General features: G+C 43.2%; 1 protein-coding gene across 1 annotated transcript; it reads left to right on the plus strand.

Moving 5' to 3' along the window:
* Window positions 1-14736: 14736 nt before the first annotated feature.
* On the plus strand, window positions 14737-17442 carry LOC147892892 (uncharacterized). The gene is made up of 6 exons (XM_087386808.1): window positions 14737-14808; window positions 14934-15050; window positions 15175-15501; window positions 15580-15731; window positions 15824-15859; window positions 17226-17442. Exons 1-3 carry the CDS (start codon window positions 14737-14739, stop codon window positions 15475-15477), a joined length of 492 nt encoding a protein of 163 aa, XP_087242934.1. The 3' UTR covers window positions 15478-15501; window positions 15580-15731; window positions 15824-15859; window positions 17226-17442.
* Window positions 17443-19676: the final 2234 nt, after the last annotated feature.

The following is a 19676-nucleotide window of genomic DNA, read 5'->3' on the forward strand; positions in this document are numbered from 1 at the left end:
TTTGCTGTAAAATCTCGCCAAAATTCGCATCATTGGCATATTGCTCCCTCATGCCTTCCAGGTCCTGATGATAAGCAATAGTCACATTGTTGACCTCGGGTCTTCGGGACAAGGTATCTGCCACTCTGTTCCGAATTCCTGGGGTATGGACAATCTGAAAATGATACATTGACAACATATTTGCCCATTTCATATGCTTCTCTGAAAGTTTTGTCTGAGTTAGAAAATATCTCAGACTTTGGTGATCTATTTTAACAGTAAAATCTGCACCCAAAAGATAATGCTTCCATGTGTTCACAGCATGAACTACATCCAATAATTCTTTTTCATAGATTCCCAAATATCTTTCAGCATCACGCAATCTTCGGCTCTCATATGCTACTACATGTCCATTCTGATGTAATGCAGCCCCAACACACTCTCCACAAGCATCGCAATCAACATCAAAAGGTTGATAAAGATCCGGGACTACAAGAATAGACTCTGTAGTCAACCTCTTCTTGAGTGTATTGAATGCTTTCTTCTGTGATATTCCCCATGTAAAGGTTGTGTTTTTCTTAGTAAGGTCATGTAATGGAGCTGTGATATCAGCAAAATGCCTGATGAATCTCCTATAGTAGGAGCAAAGTCCCAAAAAACTACGGACTTCATGCACAGTTTTCAGCTCAGGCCATTCTTGGATGGCTCAGATCTTTGCAGGATCCATCTGTATCCCATTCTTGGATATTATATGCCCTAGATAATGGATCTCTTCCAAAAAGCATTCACTTTTCTTGCTATTGACAAAAAGCTGATGATTTTGAAGTTCTTGAAATACCAAAGCAAGATGTTTCCTGTGCTCTTCTTCTGTCTTTGAAAAGACTAGGATATCATCAAAGAAAGTACCCATGAAATGCCTGTACTTTCGGTAGATGTGATCCATCATTCTATTGAATGTGGCTGGAGCATTTGTCAACCCAAAAGGCATCACTAAGTATTCATACAACCCGAATGTAGTACGAAAAGCTGTCTTATGCGCATCTTGTGGTTGTATTCTGACTTGATGATAGCCACTCTTCAAGTCTATCCTGCTGAAAAATGTTGCTCCTCTGAGCTGGTCAAGCACATCATCTATGCGTGGTATCGGAAATCTATTTTTGATGGTCATCTTATTCAATGCACATTCGAAAAGAACTATCTTTCTTTTGAACTAGAAGTACTAGTGAGCAAAAAGGAGATGAGCTAGGCTGAATCAACCCTTTGGACAGCAAATCTTGCACCTAAGCCATAATCTCCTCTCTTTGAGTCGCACTGACTCTATAAGGTGGTCTATTTGGTGGCTCACTACCAGGCATTAACTCTATCTCATGATCCTCTGGTCTCTCTGGGGTAACTCCCCTGGAAAAGCATCGTAAAAGCAATCTTTAAAGTTTACAAGAAACTGAAATTTATCTTTGTCTGCATCATTCATTTCAGCATGCATATCATTCTCTTTTTCTTTTACAAAAACCATGTATGCGGAAATTGTAGACTTTATTGCTTTACCACATGTAACATCAGATACAATGGGGATAGTTTCCCCTTTATTCCTGACAACTAAATGCTGGATTTTCCCTCTATGGATAAAACTCAGCACCCTCTCAAGGTGTTCTCTCGTTACTTCCTTTCGATGGAACCACGGTGTACCAAGTACAACATCATGCTACTTGAGAGGAGAGATTAAGAAGTCCTCCTGATCTACATAGCTCTGCACATGGACACGAAGCTTTCCAATCAAAGGAGTAACTTGCACTGGATTCCCTTGGAACATTTGATCGACATCAAGAGCTCTGCCTAGCTCTTCAGGTTTTATCCCTAATCTCAGGGCTAAATCTTCAGATATGAAATTTTCTGTAGACCCTGGATCAAATAGGATTAATGCTTGCTGATCTCTTATCTTTCCCCATGATAGCAAAAGCTCTTTTTCCTTTGGGTCTGAGGTACTCCCCAAAACATCTGGGACTGCTCCCACCATTGGCCTCAGTGGTACTTGTGGCTTTTTCTACTCCTTAGAACCCGAAGGCTTCTCAGGGCACTGGGCAGCCATATGTCCCTCTTTCCCACATCTAAAGCATTTCCCATCTCTGCGGAATTCAGCTATCTATTCAGGAGTGAAGGGGGATTTGCCTTTATATGACTTTGAAACTAAGTACCCCTCGGCTTCTGAGGCTGAAACCCTTTCTCTTCAACCTTGGGATCCTCTTTCTTTTCTGATTTTGAAAAATCAGTTTTCTTTCTTTCAGTACCTCCTGCATGCAAGGATAGCACTATGGATGGATCTTGTAACGGCACAAGACTAGCTACTGAAGCTGAATGCATAAGGTCTTGAATGTTCTTTGCTCCCAAAGCATTCGCTACTACCTGAATTCTTGGACTGAGACCTGCTCTGTACTTTCTCATTTGGGTTCTTTTGGAGATCTTTTTGAAAGGTGCAACCTGCAAATAAGCATCCCAAAACTTTTGGTTGTACACATCCACTGTATCTCCTGCATCCATATGCAAACTGTCCCAATCTTGAAGAGCATGATCTCTAAACTATTTAGGCATAAACTGCTGGTAGAAGGCTTTCTTGAAGTCCTTCCACCTCTTTGGGGCTGACCCATCTGTGGTCTGTGCACTCCACCATGCACTAGCTGTCGTTGTCAAGTGCAAACTGACCATTCTTAACTTGGAGGATTCTGAAAACTTTCATGTATCGAATGCAGCATCAAACTGCCTGATGAACTGCAATGCTTTGTCTATATGACCATATTGTCCATTATAGGTCATAAACTTGACAAATTTACCTCCATCTTTGAATTCCTTGGTCTCTCTGGAAGACTTGCTCTTCCTAGACTTCTTGTGTTTCCTTCTTTTCCTGGATGGTTTATCTGATAAAGAAGAAGATACAGAAGTCGAGCTCGAGGTAGACGGTGAAGGACTTGGAGATCGGTGATGATGCCTCAATCTCTTCCTGCTATAAGACCGTCCCCTATGACATCCCTCTCTCTCAGACTGTACACAAGAGTGTGCCTCTGGCATTGGTACATCATAAGCTACATTTGGCATATTTTCTACTTGAAACAAATGCTGAGCTCTTGGATCCCTTCTAAGATTTTCCATCTCTTGCATACGAGTGCGTACCATTTGCTCAAATTCTTGCTGATTTTGCTGCACACTTCTCTGTCTTGGATGTGCATCCCTATCTGGTGAATCCCACTGGATAGGTGATTGAGCCATTTTCTTACAACTCGTCTGAGATCTGCAAGTTTCTCACACACACTATGTATGCAACTGATGCACACTGCCTTTGCTTTTCAAAGAGAAAAATTACCTCAACAAGAGGTGTCTTGCATTCACAACTTATGCCAGTGCCGGGCTGTCTATCAACTCAAGGCATAAACTCAAAGCTGTGTGCCCCTTTTCTGGCTACTACAAATGACTTCAAAATACTTCTGTTTTTCCCTCTTTTCTCTGCTCAAAGGCATGCATATTATTTTTCTGCAAATCTCTGATTTTACTGTGTTTCTGCTGCTTTTCTGACAGTGAAAGTCTGACAGGTTGGTGAAAACTGCTGGCAGAAACAGTCTCTGCAACTGTCTATTTTTCTTTCTTTTTTTTCTTTTTTTTTGGACAGTAACTAGATGGGTAACCGGCTGGTTACACTAACCAAACTGACCGGTTCTGGTTTGGTTAGTCTGCAACTAGACTAACTGGACTAGTTACACCAACCAGACTGGTCTGGTTAGGCTAGATTAACTGGGCCAAGGTTGAACTGACTGGGTACTGGTTCAACTAACTAGAGTTAACTAGCTGTAGTTAACTTGACCAGGGTTTCACTAACCACGGGTCAAACAACCAAGATTAACTGTACCAGGGTTAGCCGTCAGGCCAGCACCAGGTCACATGTGTGCCACGTCAGCATCCACCCAGGCCTGCAATTGTCTGCCACATCAGCAAGCTCTAGCTATATGCCACGTGTCTTTTTGCCACATCAGCATATGACACGTCACTGCCATGTGTCAGGTGGCCAAGTCAGGGCCACATCAGCCACCTGCATGCACCATATTGCCACATCATCCCGCACGTGTGGATGCCTAGCCACGTCACCAACGGGTTGAACCTTGGATGAAAACGGGCGACAAAAACTCTATACAACAATCATGTGCCGTCGCATTCACGGGTTGGTGGTCTGCTCTGTTGTTCTCCAAGCGCCCACTGCAAGGGATAACCACACTTGTGCAGCACAAAATTATTTTGTCAAAGCCTTGTTCCACCATACTATCAGAAGTCAATGTATCCTCTCAGCACCTGACGAATACTTTACGCTCAAGACCGTCATCTCCAAGGAAAAAGATGAATCCGGCTCTGATACCAATGAAACCTCCTTCATAAAAGACAGCAAAGACACTCTCATTTTCTCTCCCTACCCCTCTCTCAATAGATACACTAGGGCCCAAGACAATCGTCAGGCTCGACCGCCCGAAGAATGCAGTACATGAGTTCAGTGTGGAAGCTCTTCATACATAATCCAAACGTGAATGAATCATTACATGAGCTCTTAGGCTCTCTTTCTTGGCAACAAGCCACTCGTCAAACTCTACATTACTTTCTTAATTACATGCCACTAAGGGCAACTCTAGAGTCTTCGAAGCACTTGGTCACGCCAACCGCCTCCTAGATTCTTGTTAGGCTCCATTGCACTTAGGAAAATAACTCTTCCTAGTACCTACAACAATTAATTAAAGTGCACCACCATGTCACTCATTAATTGTTAGCACTTTGCATGCAAATAATACACTGTGGACTAATTCTAGTCACGGTGGGCGTCCCCACTGAACACATGTGCACACATAACAAATGTAAAAATATATATTTATTCTCTGGTTGACCGAAGTCAACGCTCTTGATCATAATTAAGGGGCTTTGACCAAGAGTCGAGGCACCTTAATTATAGTCAAGTCTCTCCAGCCGAAGTTGGCACAACTCTCCAACTGAAGTTGGCACATCTTGGTTAACCGTAGTTAACCTTCTTGGTATAAACCAAGTCTTCCTCACCGAGATCAGGCTTACTTGACCGAAGTCAAGTATCTTTGACCGTAGTCAATTCTTTGACCAATAGAAAAACTCTTTTGACCATAATTAACCGAGATGGAAAACTCTTTAATTATGATTAAATAAATGGTCAACTGTACTTTGACTTAGGATAATTACATTGTGGTGACAACACAAGCCCTCGCTTATCCTACCCTAGCCTCCCACTGGGCAAGCACACCCACAAGCAAGGCACTCTCTCTCTAGGTGACATCAAGAGATATTGACCTCGAACAGTTATCTATGATTTTCTGAAGGATTCGGAAAGTATTAGTGGAACCTAGGGTGGAATCCAGAAATCGTAATAGAGTTTATGTGCTTTGAGACATTACTAAGACAAGGTTTGGTAATATTAAGGTTAAATCAAAATAATATGCACTCATATGTTTACCCCTTGCAATTGGGAGCTTTTGTTGGAGATTGATTTCATCGCGAACTCTTGTGTCAATATATTTAAGAATGTACTAGCCTTCGTCATGGCTGAGTCTACCCTTCACCTTCGAAATGCCGACAAAAACTCAGTACGAAGGCTTTGTATAAATGGATGCTCAAGTATGTATGGATGTGTGGATTGGTATGTGTGAGAGCATATGTTTATACAATGGTCTACACCCACTATTGGGCGCTAACGACGTCAATGGGATGTCATAGTAGCTAGTCCCTGCTATGGGTGATGGAGTTTATGGCTTTTAACCTTATGAGTGACAATCATAGATTGAAACTGCACTATGTTGTGTTTTTAGAGATGAGTTTGGGCATGTTCTTCGACTCATCTTGTCACAGGGACGTGAAAAGTCTAGTGTAGTTCAACCCGAGGTTAACCGTGGTTAAGTCAAGTAATAATTTGGTCGTGGGGGACTGGCTAAGTGCAAACTTCCTAGAAGTTCTTAGGGGCAAATTCTAGGTGCACCCACTAGGTCCTTGGGGCAAGGCAAAGGCATTAAAGAGGGGCTTCAAAGTTGGGCGAAAGACAACCAACGTTGCCCTTGGTCAAGTGGGTTAGGACTTTAATGAAGGGCTATTTGTCATGCATGTGTATGCATGTGCTCCTACCAGCTAACATCTCTCTCCCTCACCCCCCTGAGCATGTCCAGCTTGCAGCAGCTTCCAGCGCTGATTTTGATGCACACGCATTTTCAGAAGCTTCTACACACGCATTTTTCTGCTGCAGGCTTCCCAAGGCAATATGTACAACTCGTGCGGACTGCTGTACGGTGCATTTATTGCGATGTATGTTGCATTTAAGGCAAACTGTACGGACCTCAAGCACGCAGCTCGAGACATCTACGCGGACATCGATTGTTGATTTCGAGGACATCGGGCACTAATTTCGAGGTCATCACAGTGAGGCCCAGATCCCGAGGCACAGACATTCTGGGTGCATTTCAGGATAGATCTCTTGCGCAAACCTCTTTAGCCCTTTCTTGCCTTCTCTCCACTCTCTATCTATTATTTTCTCTGTTTTCTTGGAAGCTGGCAGACTCTTGCACCTTGTTGGGAGCTTGGACAGGAGATAAGCGTGAGGACAAAGCTCGCCCCTTTGCCAGGGCCAGAGGGTATTTGGTTTTTGTCTTCCATTTAATTGCAATTTTTTTATTTGAAGCTATTTGCAGTACTTTTCTTATGTCTGGAGTCTTTCCTGGTTCCCACAAGCTCAAGCAAGCACTCAGAAGCAAGGGTGTGCCTTGGGAAAGGCCAGAGGACCGTGTTGATGCATGCCTTGAGGCTACCTTGAGCACGGTTTGCAATTGGTTTGGATGCTTTGATGTTTTCAATTAGGTCAAGTCAGAAGTGAATACCTAAATTTGCCTTGCCAGTTGGATCTTTAGTGGTGCACTATAGAATAGATGTCCAAAGGGTAGTTAGAAGAATTGCAAGAGGAACAGTGTAGGGGTAAGCCCCCTAGTGTAAAGCAAATCTATTCAGAAATATTAAATAAATACCGAAAGGAATGCCAAGGCATTTGGGGCTAGTGGGTGTCTTGCGTAAGGTTTTGATTGAGCAGGGGCATTCCAACCTCCAGATGGTTGTTATGCAGTTTAGTTCTAAGTGAATTTAAGTAAAGGCAATGTTTGGCATGATGCATGGTGGCTTTAATTGACGCATTTGACAGTTTAGCAGAGGTTCACTGCCCTTTAGTTTCCTAAACGTCAGTTTCACATCTAGATATGTACTTGCCAGAGGGAGGCATAGAATATAGGCGCTCAGATGCCTTTGAATGATTACAAAAAGTACAGAAGGAAAGCTTTAAGCTACACATTCCTACTCTCACAGGGGCGGGCACACCCACAACACAAGCCCTCACTCATCTACAGTAGCCTCACTCACTAGGCGGGCACACACACAAGCAGGGCCCTATCTTTCTAGGTGACATCAGCAGCAACTTGTGCGGACTATTGTACGGTGCATTTATTGCGCTCTACGTCCCATTTAAGGCAGGTCACACGGAATGTATGGAACTGAGGCACGCAGTTCAAGTCACATGTACTGGCATCGAGGCGCTGATTTCAAGGTCATCACAGTGAGGCACGGATCCAAAACATGAGCCACTGGTTGAAAAGCCAAGAACCGGAATCGACATCGGATTATGCCAGAGGGCTTCATCATGGAAGCTACTTGGGCAACGTCATCGACGTGTTGGCATTGGGCCCATATCCTTCGGCTACGCCTCGGCTCCCGTTGTCAGTTTCCACAGCTTCCAAGCCACTAAATGACTCCAGATCTTCACCTGCCAAATAGAATAATTTGTCCCATCCAGTTTCCCGGACTCTCCAAAGTTAGGGATGGTGAAAGAAAGAAATCTGGGAAAGGAGGAAGGAAGAGAAGGGGCTGAAGAGGCTTTTGAAATCGACATCTCTGCTGCTAAACCACATAACAAAGTCGAACAAACTCAAGCCTCTGTAGACCAGAACTTTGTGCGCACCTAACTGAGCCTGAGTCAACCTCCTTCTCGCAACGACACTGTCCTCCAATCGTGAAGTCGATTCCCAAGAGCTTCTGCATCAGGGTCGTCCTTCAGCAAGGTCCCTGCCTTCAGGCTCCCACACCTGTGAGCCTCCTACTTGGGCTCTGATACCATGTTATAAATGGACCAACAAAGGGTACGCATAGCAGAAGACTGATAGAATAGCCCAAGAGCTCACACTGTGTGTGTGTGGGAGTGGAATCACAAACTTCTTAAACTTATGTAAATCAAATAGATGTGCAAACTCATCAATAGACAATGATCCAGCCAGATATAGAAGCTACAAAAGAATATATATTTTCGTCCAAGGCTATGGACACAATACAAAAGAGAAAGTCTCACTAGAGTGTGGTCCTTAGATCTTACCAAAAGGTACTTCTACTATCTGCCGGATATCTCTAGAACACTGAGCCCGCGTGCTCCACCTCGAGCATATGTAGACTCTCCGTCAAGGTCCTTCTACCTTACTGCCAGGCAGCCTTCCAAAAAGGTTCAATCCTTCACCTCCAGTGATGAGGCCCAAGGAAGGTCTCTTTGGCTGCCCCAAACTGCTGGAGATGTGCTGCTGCAAGTGATAAATTATGAGGGCACAAGGCCCTCCCTTTTATAGGCCCAGAGGGCTGGCCAACCAACCGACCCAAGAGGCCCAAAATGGCTGACCTGCTGGTAGGTCATTTTGTCCCCTTTGGCCTATATAATGTGCCCCTTTTGGGGCTCAAAGAAGGGCCTGGTTGGCTGGCTCTTACCATTTCCAGGTAGGGGCCCAGCCCCTAGATCTGGCCCAACCAGGGCCTGGTTGGCTGGCTCTTACCAGCCCAACCAGCCCTCCTTTCTGGCCGACCCAGATATGCTGCCTTTCCTGCCATCTCCATGGGCTTGTTGCAGGCCATTAGCCTGCCCACAATCCCGCCAAAACCTTCACTATTCAGGTGCCTATGCCCCGGGATAACCTTGCCTCTATGTTGCTGTTGATTCACCTCTGCCAGGCCAGATCCAGGGCCTGATATCCCCGCCACCTGTTCCATACAGTTGCACCATCTGTTGCAATCCCGTTGCCTTCCTCTAGAGCTCCACTACACCGCCCTAGCCTTTCCTCTACTAGTCGCTTCATCCATTGCGTTGATCCCCGCTCCCAGATGGCTCCAGGTACTTCGCTTTTATATACCTAGATGAATCCAGGAACATTCCCAAACTCATCCTCTAAAAACACAACATAGTGCAGTTTCAATCTCATGAGTCACTCACAAGGTTGAAAACCATAACCTCCATCATGCACAGCAGGGACTAGCTACTATGACATCCCCACTGACGTCATCAACGCCCAACAGTGGGTGTAGACCATAGTATAAAAATATGCTCTCACACATACAAATCCACACACCCACACATACTTGAGCATCCATTTATACAAGGTCTTTGTACTGAGTTTCTATCGGCACTCCGGAGGTGAAGGGCAGACTCAGCCATGACGAAGGCTAGCACTAAAGGAGAAGGCTAATCAAAAGGTAGTCCAAAATCTCTTCATTCGAGCTACAACTGCTTGTAAGTCTAAACGTTTTCATTTTAGTCTCTCCCCAATGAGCATCTAAATCTAAATCTAGCTGATAGGGCAATGGACCATTTAAGATAGAAAGAAGTATCACAATACCAGCAAGCCGCAACTTGTCTGATCCTTGCCCACATGGCAACCATGATGCTGCCCATGTGGTAGTCTCACAAACCCTAGGTTCACCCCCCCATGCTCTCCTCACATATGGGGGCTTACAAATGGGGTGGTGACCTTTCCAACACCCCCTCTCACCGACACATCTCAGCCCAATGCCAATACGTCGATGACGTTGCCCTAGTAGCTTCCATGATGAAGTACTCTGGCACAATCCGATGTCAATTCCGGTTCTTGGCTTTTCAACCAGTGTCTCCTGCTCCTCCGGGTCCGGTCCTGCACAAGCAAACCATCCCGATCCACAGGTCCATCACCAAAGAGAGTAAAATCAAATTTCTATTATGATCAAAAGGTACTTTGGAAGTACAGCTGAAGCCCCTTTTATATTATTGGAAAGTGGGCCAGCAACATTGAATGCTTATGGGATAATTCCCAAGGGCTGCCACGTGGCACTGCCAGATTTAAAGTAGCATTTACAAAAGAAAGTAGTAGTTACCTACTAAAACGGAGCTAACTACTTAGTGTTAGAAATCGACCAACAAAGGGTACGCACAACGGAAGACTGATAGAATAGCCCAGGAGCTCACACAGTGTGGTGTGGGGTGTGGAATCACAAACTTCTTAACTTAATGTGCATCACATAGATGTGCACACTCATCAATAGACAATGAACCAGTTAGATATAGAAATCACCAAAATAATATATTTCCGTCCAAAGCTATCGACACAATACAAAAGAGAGAGATCCAAAGTCCCACCAATGGTGTGGTCCTCTAATCTTACCACAAGGTAGTTCTTCTGCCCGATATCTCTAGACTCGAGCCCGCATGCTCTACCTCGAGCGTATGTAGACTCTCTGTCCAGATCTCAGCACCTTGCTACCCTGGTAGGCAGCCTAGGGTTCAGCCTTGTGAGCTAAGTCTGCAGCAGCACCTCCAGCACTCCTTCACCTCCTGATTGTAGGCCAAAGGATGAGGGTAAGCTGCTCCTATCTTCTCCTCTGATGGCTGACCTGCTGGATGTGAAGAATGAAGCTGGATGCCTCCATTTATAGGCCCAAAGGGCCCCTTGAAGTGACCGACTGGCCTGCCCTAATATGGCCGACCAGTCTGCCATAAAACCGACCCCACATGCCCTTATTTATTGGGCTGTGGGCACATCTCTAGGGCTGTGTGCTCCCTGCCTTTAAGTGGGGGGCCCAGCCCCCTTGCTTTGTGTGCCAGCTCCCTACACCCCCCCCTAAGCATGGGGATGTGGGCCTTCTTGGCCCTATATAAGGGCAGGGTGCTGCCCATTGCAGCCCCTCCCTTCCTTGCAACTCTTGTGCTGCTGCCAGGCCACCTTCTGGACCTTCTTGCAGATCGTATCCCTTCCCATGGATCCACCATGCTGCCGTACTGCTTGCGTCCCTGCATGTAGACAGCCACTATGTTTTGCTCACTACCCACACAACTGTATAGATGCAGAATGACCTCCGAGTCTCCAGCTAGACCACCCACAAGCATCACATAGACCACTCAAGCTCTGATACCACTTGAGAGTGCTCTCAACAGAAGCGGAACGGATGAGGGTGAGAGAGAGGGAGAGCCAAAAGAGAGCCACACAAGTTTTTGTGGGTGCAGAACACCCTAATCTTCTATGTCATCCATATATATATGTGTTTGAGTATTGTACATAACCGGGGTAAAGGCGCTGTGGCCTTAACCCCCACACATGTTTATGTTGGATGTGAAATGGTGAAATTTATGTGAAAATGGGATCAAGAAAGTGTGAGAAAATATTTGAATGGTTTTTTGCAAACCATTAACTCAAACCAAATTTTGTGATGCTACATCATCATTGTGAATAGGTACGCACATTGTTGCACTATTCTTATTGGTGGATAGTTTGAATCATAGATTTTTGACACCATACACGCCTTAGCAATCTTCCAAACTAACTTCCTACCAACTCAAAACACTAAAAAACACAGTCCTTGCCTCTTATGTTACATGGCTTTCTCTTCTTTAATATGAGGAGCTGACCATGTGGCAGCCCCCTCTCTTTCTTTTCTCTTGGGCACATGCCCTAGGTCTCCCTCCCCCACACTCTCCTCATACTGGGGCTTACAGATGGGGAGGTGACCTTTCCAACACTAAGCTGCAAGTAACTACTGTTACAATCCCCTCCTGCTTACAGAAATTTTGTCCTCAAAATGAAGACAAATAGTACAACTGAAAATAGAAAGGGTAGGAATATTCCAGCCTGGTATGAGCAAGCAGGCATAGACTCAATATCCATGAGATGTGGATGCTCCTGCAAAATGTCTCTGGCTGCCATGTGGCCTCCTCCTCAAGCAGATCTTTCCATTTGATGAGATACTCCACCATGACTTTTTTTCTGAGTACCTTGTCTCTATAGCCCAAGATATTTTCTGGAATATACTCAATTTGACCTGATTCATCCATGGGAGGCAAATCTGCTGGAACTGGAATGGATGGGCCCACATACCACTTGAGTAGGGAAACATGAAATACATTATGAATCTTGGTTGTGGCTGATAAGCTGAGTTTAAAGGCTAAGTCTCCCACCTTCTTAAGGATCTGAAATGGGCCATAGAACCTGTGAGCTAACTTTGTGTTAGTATTGCCCCTTAAGGAAGCATACATATGAGGGTGCAGCCTGAGATAAACCCAATCTCCCTCCTCAAATTCCACATGCCTCCTCTTCTTATCTACATTTTCCTTCATCCTAGCTTGTGCTTTGAGAAGGTTATCCTTGGCCAGCCGTAGGATGGCTTGCATTCTTTCCACTTCATCCTTTGCATGCTGATTTAACAAAATCTGATCTTTGATGGTGGAGGGTAACTGAACTTGGCATCCATATAATGCTTCAAAAGGTGATATACCAATAGTGGTGTGCTGGGTGGAATTGTAACAAAATTCTGCTAAACACAACCATGTATCCCAAGACTTTTGTGTCTCAAAGCAAAATTGTCTCAAGTATTCCTCTACCCACTTATTTACTCTCTCTGATTGGCCATCTGTTTGCGGATATGCTGTTTAACAAAATCTGATCTTTGATGGTGGAGGGCAACTGAACTTGGCATCCATATAATGCTTCAAATGGTGACATACCAATAGTGGTGTGCTGGGTGGAATTGTAACAAATTCTGCTAAACACAACCATGTATCCCAAGACTTTTGTGTCTCAAAGCAAAAGTGTCTCAAGTATTCCTCTACCCACTTATTTACTCTCTCTGATTGGCCATCTGTTTGCGGATATGCTGAAGGGTCAACTTTGTTCCAATTTGAGAGAATAATTATTTCCAAAAACCACTCATGAATTTTGCATCCCTATCACTCACAATCTCTTGTGGAAGGCCATGCAACTTGAAGATGATTGGCCACTTGTGAAGAAGAATAAGTGGTCTTGGTAGGAATAAAGTGAGCTGTTTTGGTTATTCTATGCTCTTGCTGTATATGAGAATATCATCAAAGAACACAAGTGCAAACTTGAAGAGATAAGGACCAAGATTTGGTTCATCAAGCACTGAAAAGTAGCTGGGGCATTAGTGAGCCCAAAGGGCATCACTTTGAACTCATAGTGTCCTCTTTCAGTTCTAAAGGTAGTTTTACTCTCATCTCCCTTCTTGATCCTTATCTGGTGGTACCCTGACCTGAGGTCTACCTTTGAGAAGTATTTGGCTCCCTTAAGCTCATCCAATAGATCATCCACTCTAGGGATAGGAAACCTATTTTTAATTGTCATTTTGTTTAATTCCCTATAGTCAATGCACATTCTGAAAGTCCCATCTTTCTTCTTGACCAATAGAACAAGAGAAGCAAATGGGGATTGACTATGGGTAATAAAGCCCTTATCCATTAATTCTTGAATTTGTTTAACCACTTCATAGGTTTAGCCCCCCCCTCCAAATAAATGGCATGATCCACTTTCCTTTTTGGTGGTAGACCAGGTGAGGCTTCCCTAAATATGTCCTTATATTGCTGTAGCAAATCAAACATGTCAATATCTTCAACTTTGAAGTCCTTGCCAGAATTTTGAGTGCTTTCAGCTTCAATCTTAAGTGCAACTAGGCTCACCTCTTTCTTCAAGAGTCTTCTAAGCTGTTTAGCTTAGACCAACTGTAATTTCTGAGGATGAATTCCAAATAAACAAACTTCCTTATCCTCATCTTGGAAAGTCATGGTCATCCCTTTGAGATCCATGATGGACTTACCTAGTGTTTCGAGCCAATCACAGCCAAGAATGATGTCTATAGGACCAAGATTTAATGAAAATCAATCCACAGCACAAAAGTATTCTGAAGAGAGCTTAATATCCACATCCTTGAAAATCCTCTGGCTGGTAGTGTAGGCTCCATCAGCCACGTCCACCTTTAAGCTGTGAGGTAATTCACCACTTGGGAGCTTAAGTGATTGATAGACTTGGAATTTACGAAGCTGTGGGTACTTCCTGTGTCCACAAGTACATAGACATCTCTGCCCTTAACTTGCCCTTTGACTCTAAAAGTAGTAGGTCCACTTATCCCACTTAGAGCATTGCTGGAAATGACATACAATTCTGACTGAGTATCCCATGCCACTTCTTCATCACTAACACTTCCATTGCCTTCAGCTTCTCTGCTGGGTACACAGCAAGCAAGAGAATCCTCAAGATGATAGGACTTGTGCCCATTCCTTGCCGTAGTTGCATCTGAAACTGACTGAGCAACAAATGGTAGAAAATTCCATGTCCTAGAGCTGTCAATGGCTCTCAATTCACCATGATTGAGACCCCCAAGATTGAAGACAAAGTTCTCATCCTCTATCTCATCATCTCTTGGAGCTTCTTGATCACAATGATGGTACTCTTCAGGTTCCTCACACTCCTCCTCAGATTCTGAAACCTCAATGATCATGCTCAGCTTACCTGAGGCTGGCTTTGCCTTGCATGATTTGTTGTGATCAACACTGCTAAAGGATGCCTTTTGTTTTGCAGGGATTATGTTTTTATTTTTGTTTGGAGAGTTTCCACCATGCTCAGAGCCGGAGGATACCCGGCCTCCACCATACTCTCCTCCTCCCTCTATGCAGTCTCCGTCCCCTTCGTATTCACACATCTCTCCATCCCCTTTGCATTCACACCTCTCTCTGTCCCACATCTCCATACCATGGCGCACAGTTACTCCCCTTTTTATATTCATTCTAGCTATCCTCGGAGCATTTTTGGCAGCAGCTTACCACTGTCCCCGAGCTATCCCTTCTTCATGATTTGCTTGGCAGCGCTGTTGTAGCTGCTTGTGAGAATTCGAGGCGGGTCAATGAAGTTCCATTGAACGCTGCTAGCAGGGTAGGACAGTGAAATTCTGTTGTTTGGGGATTTTTCTTTGCTAGAGTATTAAGCTTGAGGTTGTACCCAGTTTAGACTTCAATAATTTTGCAATGTCTCATAAGTTTAACCGTGTGTATGGCAGATGCATGTTCCTCTATTATTTCTGTACGCTGTTATGGCAGGTTCCATAGGAGAACCTCGCCGAGCAGCCGATGTTTTAGGAGAGCTTGTGAGACTTCACTACAGCTACCAGGATGGGATCTCTGCCATGCTGGAGTGGTTCATGAACAAGCTCAAAGAAGGGGCATTTGCGGAGTACGAGGGTGGCGTGGAGATGGCCGTGCCTTTTATATCATCATTGGTGGTGCAAGGGCTAGTGACTCCAGGAGTCGCCCTTGGTAGCTTCGATATCTCAGCCGAGAGGATAGGAGTTCCTACCTATTAGAATTTTCTTGTCAAATATTTCAAGGTACGTGCAATTTTTATTATAAAGTTTGTGTAGGACTTCAAAAAACAAGCTTTAACAAATTGGATTATTCATTTGCAGGATTTGCAGGACATAGAGAGGCTGAGTGGCAGAAACAACTGGAGACTCCTTGCCTTTTTCCAAGGTGCATCACAAGAGGATGAGCAAGCGTGGTCTCAGTTTGTGGAAGACATGAGGGAGGATGGATCAGATTTTTGGCGTGCACGTTTGAGGTATAAAACACAGAGGTTTGAGTAGGAACTTATTATGAACTTTATGGAAAATGGGCAATAACCAACTCGTTACTCCTTGTGGCTTTTGACAGTGACCGTCTCCGGCGGAGCAGAGAGAGAGGCAAGCTGTAAGAGTTTTTTCTCTTGCCCTCGTTTTCTTTCCCTTTTCTTTTGGAACTTTTTAAAGAAAAAAATATATTAAAAAACAAGTTTATTATTGCTTTTTCTTTAAAGCTTGTGTAGTTACACACAATTAGTTATTAAGCATGGATTGGAATAAGCTGAATAGGAGAATGTACAACACATCCAAGAGCAGAGAGGATAGATAGACTCTACTGAGTCGGTTTACAATTTACACAAAGAATGATGATGTTAAAAGACCTAATATGGCTATTCCACCTAACGTTGTTGACCAAGGATCTCACAAGACAAGCGTGAGATTTAGGTACTCACAATAGAATTTCTGCAGATTTCAGATTACTTTGGTAATCTATATGGCAAAGGATATTGATTCTTGATAGTGACCTGGTTGAGTGCCTTATAGTCAATATGCATAGTCTTTCAAAGAATATAAGAGCATGCATCCATTACCACGCAAGGTCAGATACCCTGTCAAAACAAGAGAGCTTGCTTGCTACAGACAACTCCCCGCAGCAAAAAAATCCCCTGAGATCCTTAGCAAAGCCCCCCGAAAAGGACAAGCAGAATTCTAGGGAGAGAAAAAGAGACAATTACTGCCATCCTCGGGTTACATAACAGTTCTCACTCCCCATGGTACAGACAGAGATGAGCAAAATTTCAACAGCAGTGCCAAGGGTAGGAGTTCCAAGTTTGTGCAAGGAATGCAGAATGTTCAGCTCTCTATGTTCTTTACGTGACCCACTTTCAATTACAAAATCCACTGACATAACCATGAATACTAAATACAATGCCTGGTCTGTGACTGCTGGAATTCACTGATTGATGTCAGTGGTTATTTTGTCTCCAAGGCCAAGATTGAATGCCAACCTCTTGTATTTTTTTTTGTCTCAATATAAGGCTTTCAATTTTGTGTGAATAATGTCTAAAGCAGAATCAAAAGCTTGTGGTATAGGGGAGGTGAAGTTTTGTAGTTTTCTTTCCTTAAATTAAAGCAAGCTCTTATGGGAAACAAAGTTCTACCTGTGATACTGTTAATTATTTTGCTTAGTTAGAGCAGGGTCTGTTGGTAATTTCTCAAGGCCATGTTTATGCACTACTGTTGCTTATTTACTCAATATGACGTTTCCCTCTTAAGGAAACAATGATTAGTTCTCTAAGGATTTGACAGTCACATCTGCTTATTATGATATCTCTGTTTTCTCTCTTTTACTGAATATTCTTGCTCATTTTGTGCAGATTAGTTCTCTATGGATGTTTGCTATATAGAACACTAAGGATTTGACAGTCACATCTGCTAATTATGTCATCTCTGTTTTTCCTCTTTTACTGAATATTCTTGCTCATTTTGTGCAGAGGAAACTGATCCTGAAAAGTACAGACGAGTCATTGAAGCTAATGTGCTCAATGACTCTAATTTTGATGAACACACTTGGTCTTGCTCAGGGAGAATGTAGGGTTTCACAGCAAGCAGGAGACATTGATTCCGTTTGAGCAGAAGAAAAGCTTTAAGGGCATCACTAAAGCTAGAATTGCTTACATATTTGATGAAAATCATACTAAATTCATATTTGACGAGATTAATTTCCTTAATCAAGCAAAATAGTTTGAGGTGTTGGCCTTAATCAGCAACAATAAAAAATACTATTGTTCAACAAAGGACTTTTAAAAATTAAGCACATAAAAAGGTCACTCATTTTGCGTTAAGACTATTTTTAATGTTGGATAGAACTCAAAATGTGGCCAATTGTGTGGGCAGAACGCCAGGCCTACGCTCAAAGAGGCCAATTCAGCCTAATAATATTAACCGAGGGGTAGTTTATAAGTGAATTTGGACGACCAAGTTCTCTAAAACTGAAATTTCACCACAAATTTGTCTTGTTTTATCTTAAAATCACTAGAAAATAGGAAGCCTCTTGCAACGATAATGAATTTGGTGGGATCTTCGGTCATGAATGATGCATAATATATTCATGTATTGTGCTTCGTTTTGTTGCTTATAGATACCGGTTCTCGTAGGTCCGACAAAAGAATTTTGTCACCTGTTGTAGCAATCAGGGTGCACCGAAGAGAGAATGTTGTCACGTGTTGTCCCCTGAAGAAAAAGGGTTATCACGGGTGCTTGGTTGGGTAGCAACCACCTGTTTGTCCATTCCCAACTTTGGGGAAATCTGAAATCTTGACGCCGCCGGACGGATCCAACGATCTGCTATGGACAGTGAGAGTTTTAAGTCATTTGGTTGTCAAATGAGTTTGGCAAATCACTAGTAGAATTGGAGGACATTAAGAATACCGTCGGGGTGGTTACTATTGCGATTTTAGGTGCGGGATGTCAAGGGATTGGCAATTGTCACTCGGAATATTTGAGACGTTAGTAGAAGTTTGAAAGGTGCCCAAGGGTGAACAATGAAGCACCTTGAAACGGATCTTTACAACACGAAGATGGACGAGGGAGATTTGGTGTAGGGCTATATCATGAAGGTGAAAGTAGTCTCGCGATGGTTGGTTAGAAATCATGATCATCTTGGATTGCTAGATTGGTGTTGGGCATGCTTCCCCAAAGCTAAAAATGAATAATGGTTGTAGGATAGAGGTCAACATTGGTTATTTTTGAGGAGTTGGTATTGATGCAAGAGGGTTGGGAGAAGAAGCTTGGCAGATTGGCCTTCTTGTAAAAAGAAATGGCAAAGGAGAGAGGGAGGTGGTAGGTGCACAACGAGAGAGAGAGAGAGAGAAGGGGGGGGGAGCAAAGGACTAACTTATGTTAATATTGCTAATTAGATGACTAACATAGGTTAATCAAATACGTGCCAGTATGTGCCACCTCTCCTTATGAAACCTCCCCTATGTAGATTGTCACTCAAATACATCCCCTTGCTTATATTGTTTGAGCTATCTAGGGTGAGGAAGGCGTCCATGAGGAGCATCTCTTTATGTCAAAAGTGAACTTCTTAGTCTCTTCAAATACAAAAGTTCAAGGATCCAAAAGACATATGCTCAATCCCATCGTACTTGATTGTCACTCTTTTTAAGCCATAAAATCATAAGGTAACTCCACCCTATGTCTTCTATATCTCGGGTAAAAGTTTATAGAAGTGGTAATACCATTAATAGCATTAATCGATAAATATTCATTACGCCAAGGGAAACCATCAACATTAGTTACCTTAATGTGAGTTTTTGACTTGCTAGAACATGTGAGATTTAATTTCTTCATGATGAATGCCAAATGATATTACATGCAATGCCACCACATCCACATATGCAACGTTAACATGGCAGTGTTCAACCATACTAGGACACATTTAGGACAGTCACAATTTCAACCATCGGGATGAATTAGGACACTGTCACAATTTTAACCACTGGGATGGTTTAGCCTGACAGTCTCAACTTCACATATTAGACAATAACAAGTATATTGTTTTTCATTTCTGAATTTCACCATTAGAAAATAACAATATATTGCTTTTCATTTCTGAATTCTATAATTTTACAGTTGTATATGACCCGAATACCAGAAAATTAGATTCAACCAATTTAAGTACTAAGAAACACAATAATTTCAACCACCAGGTTGAATAACTAATGTTTGTTCAACCACGCTGGTTCAGGACAATCACATAATTGGTGATTGAGCTGAAGCAACCACAATTAATTTTCAATCATGTGCAGATGGTGGTATATATCATTGGAGATAGAGGCATCTTTCTTCTTTGTCTTTTGCATTGAAAAACCTTACTATATTTCACAGTGCACCCATGGACTAAGTGCTAGAAGTTGATGAACAGTGATGTCAAGCAATCG

This window comes from Dipteris shenzhenensis, chromosome 16 (assembly GCF_047967505.1).
Source record: "Dipteris shenzhenensis isolate YYH24624 ecotype China chromosome 16, Dip_SZ_1.0, whole genome shotgun sequence".
NCBI classification, from domain to species: domain Eukaryota; kingdom Viridiplantae; phylum Streptophyta; class Polypodiopsida; order Gleicheniales; family Dipteridaceae; genus Dipteris; species Dipteris shenzhenensis.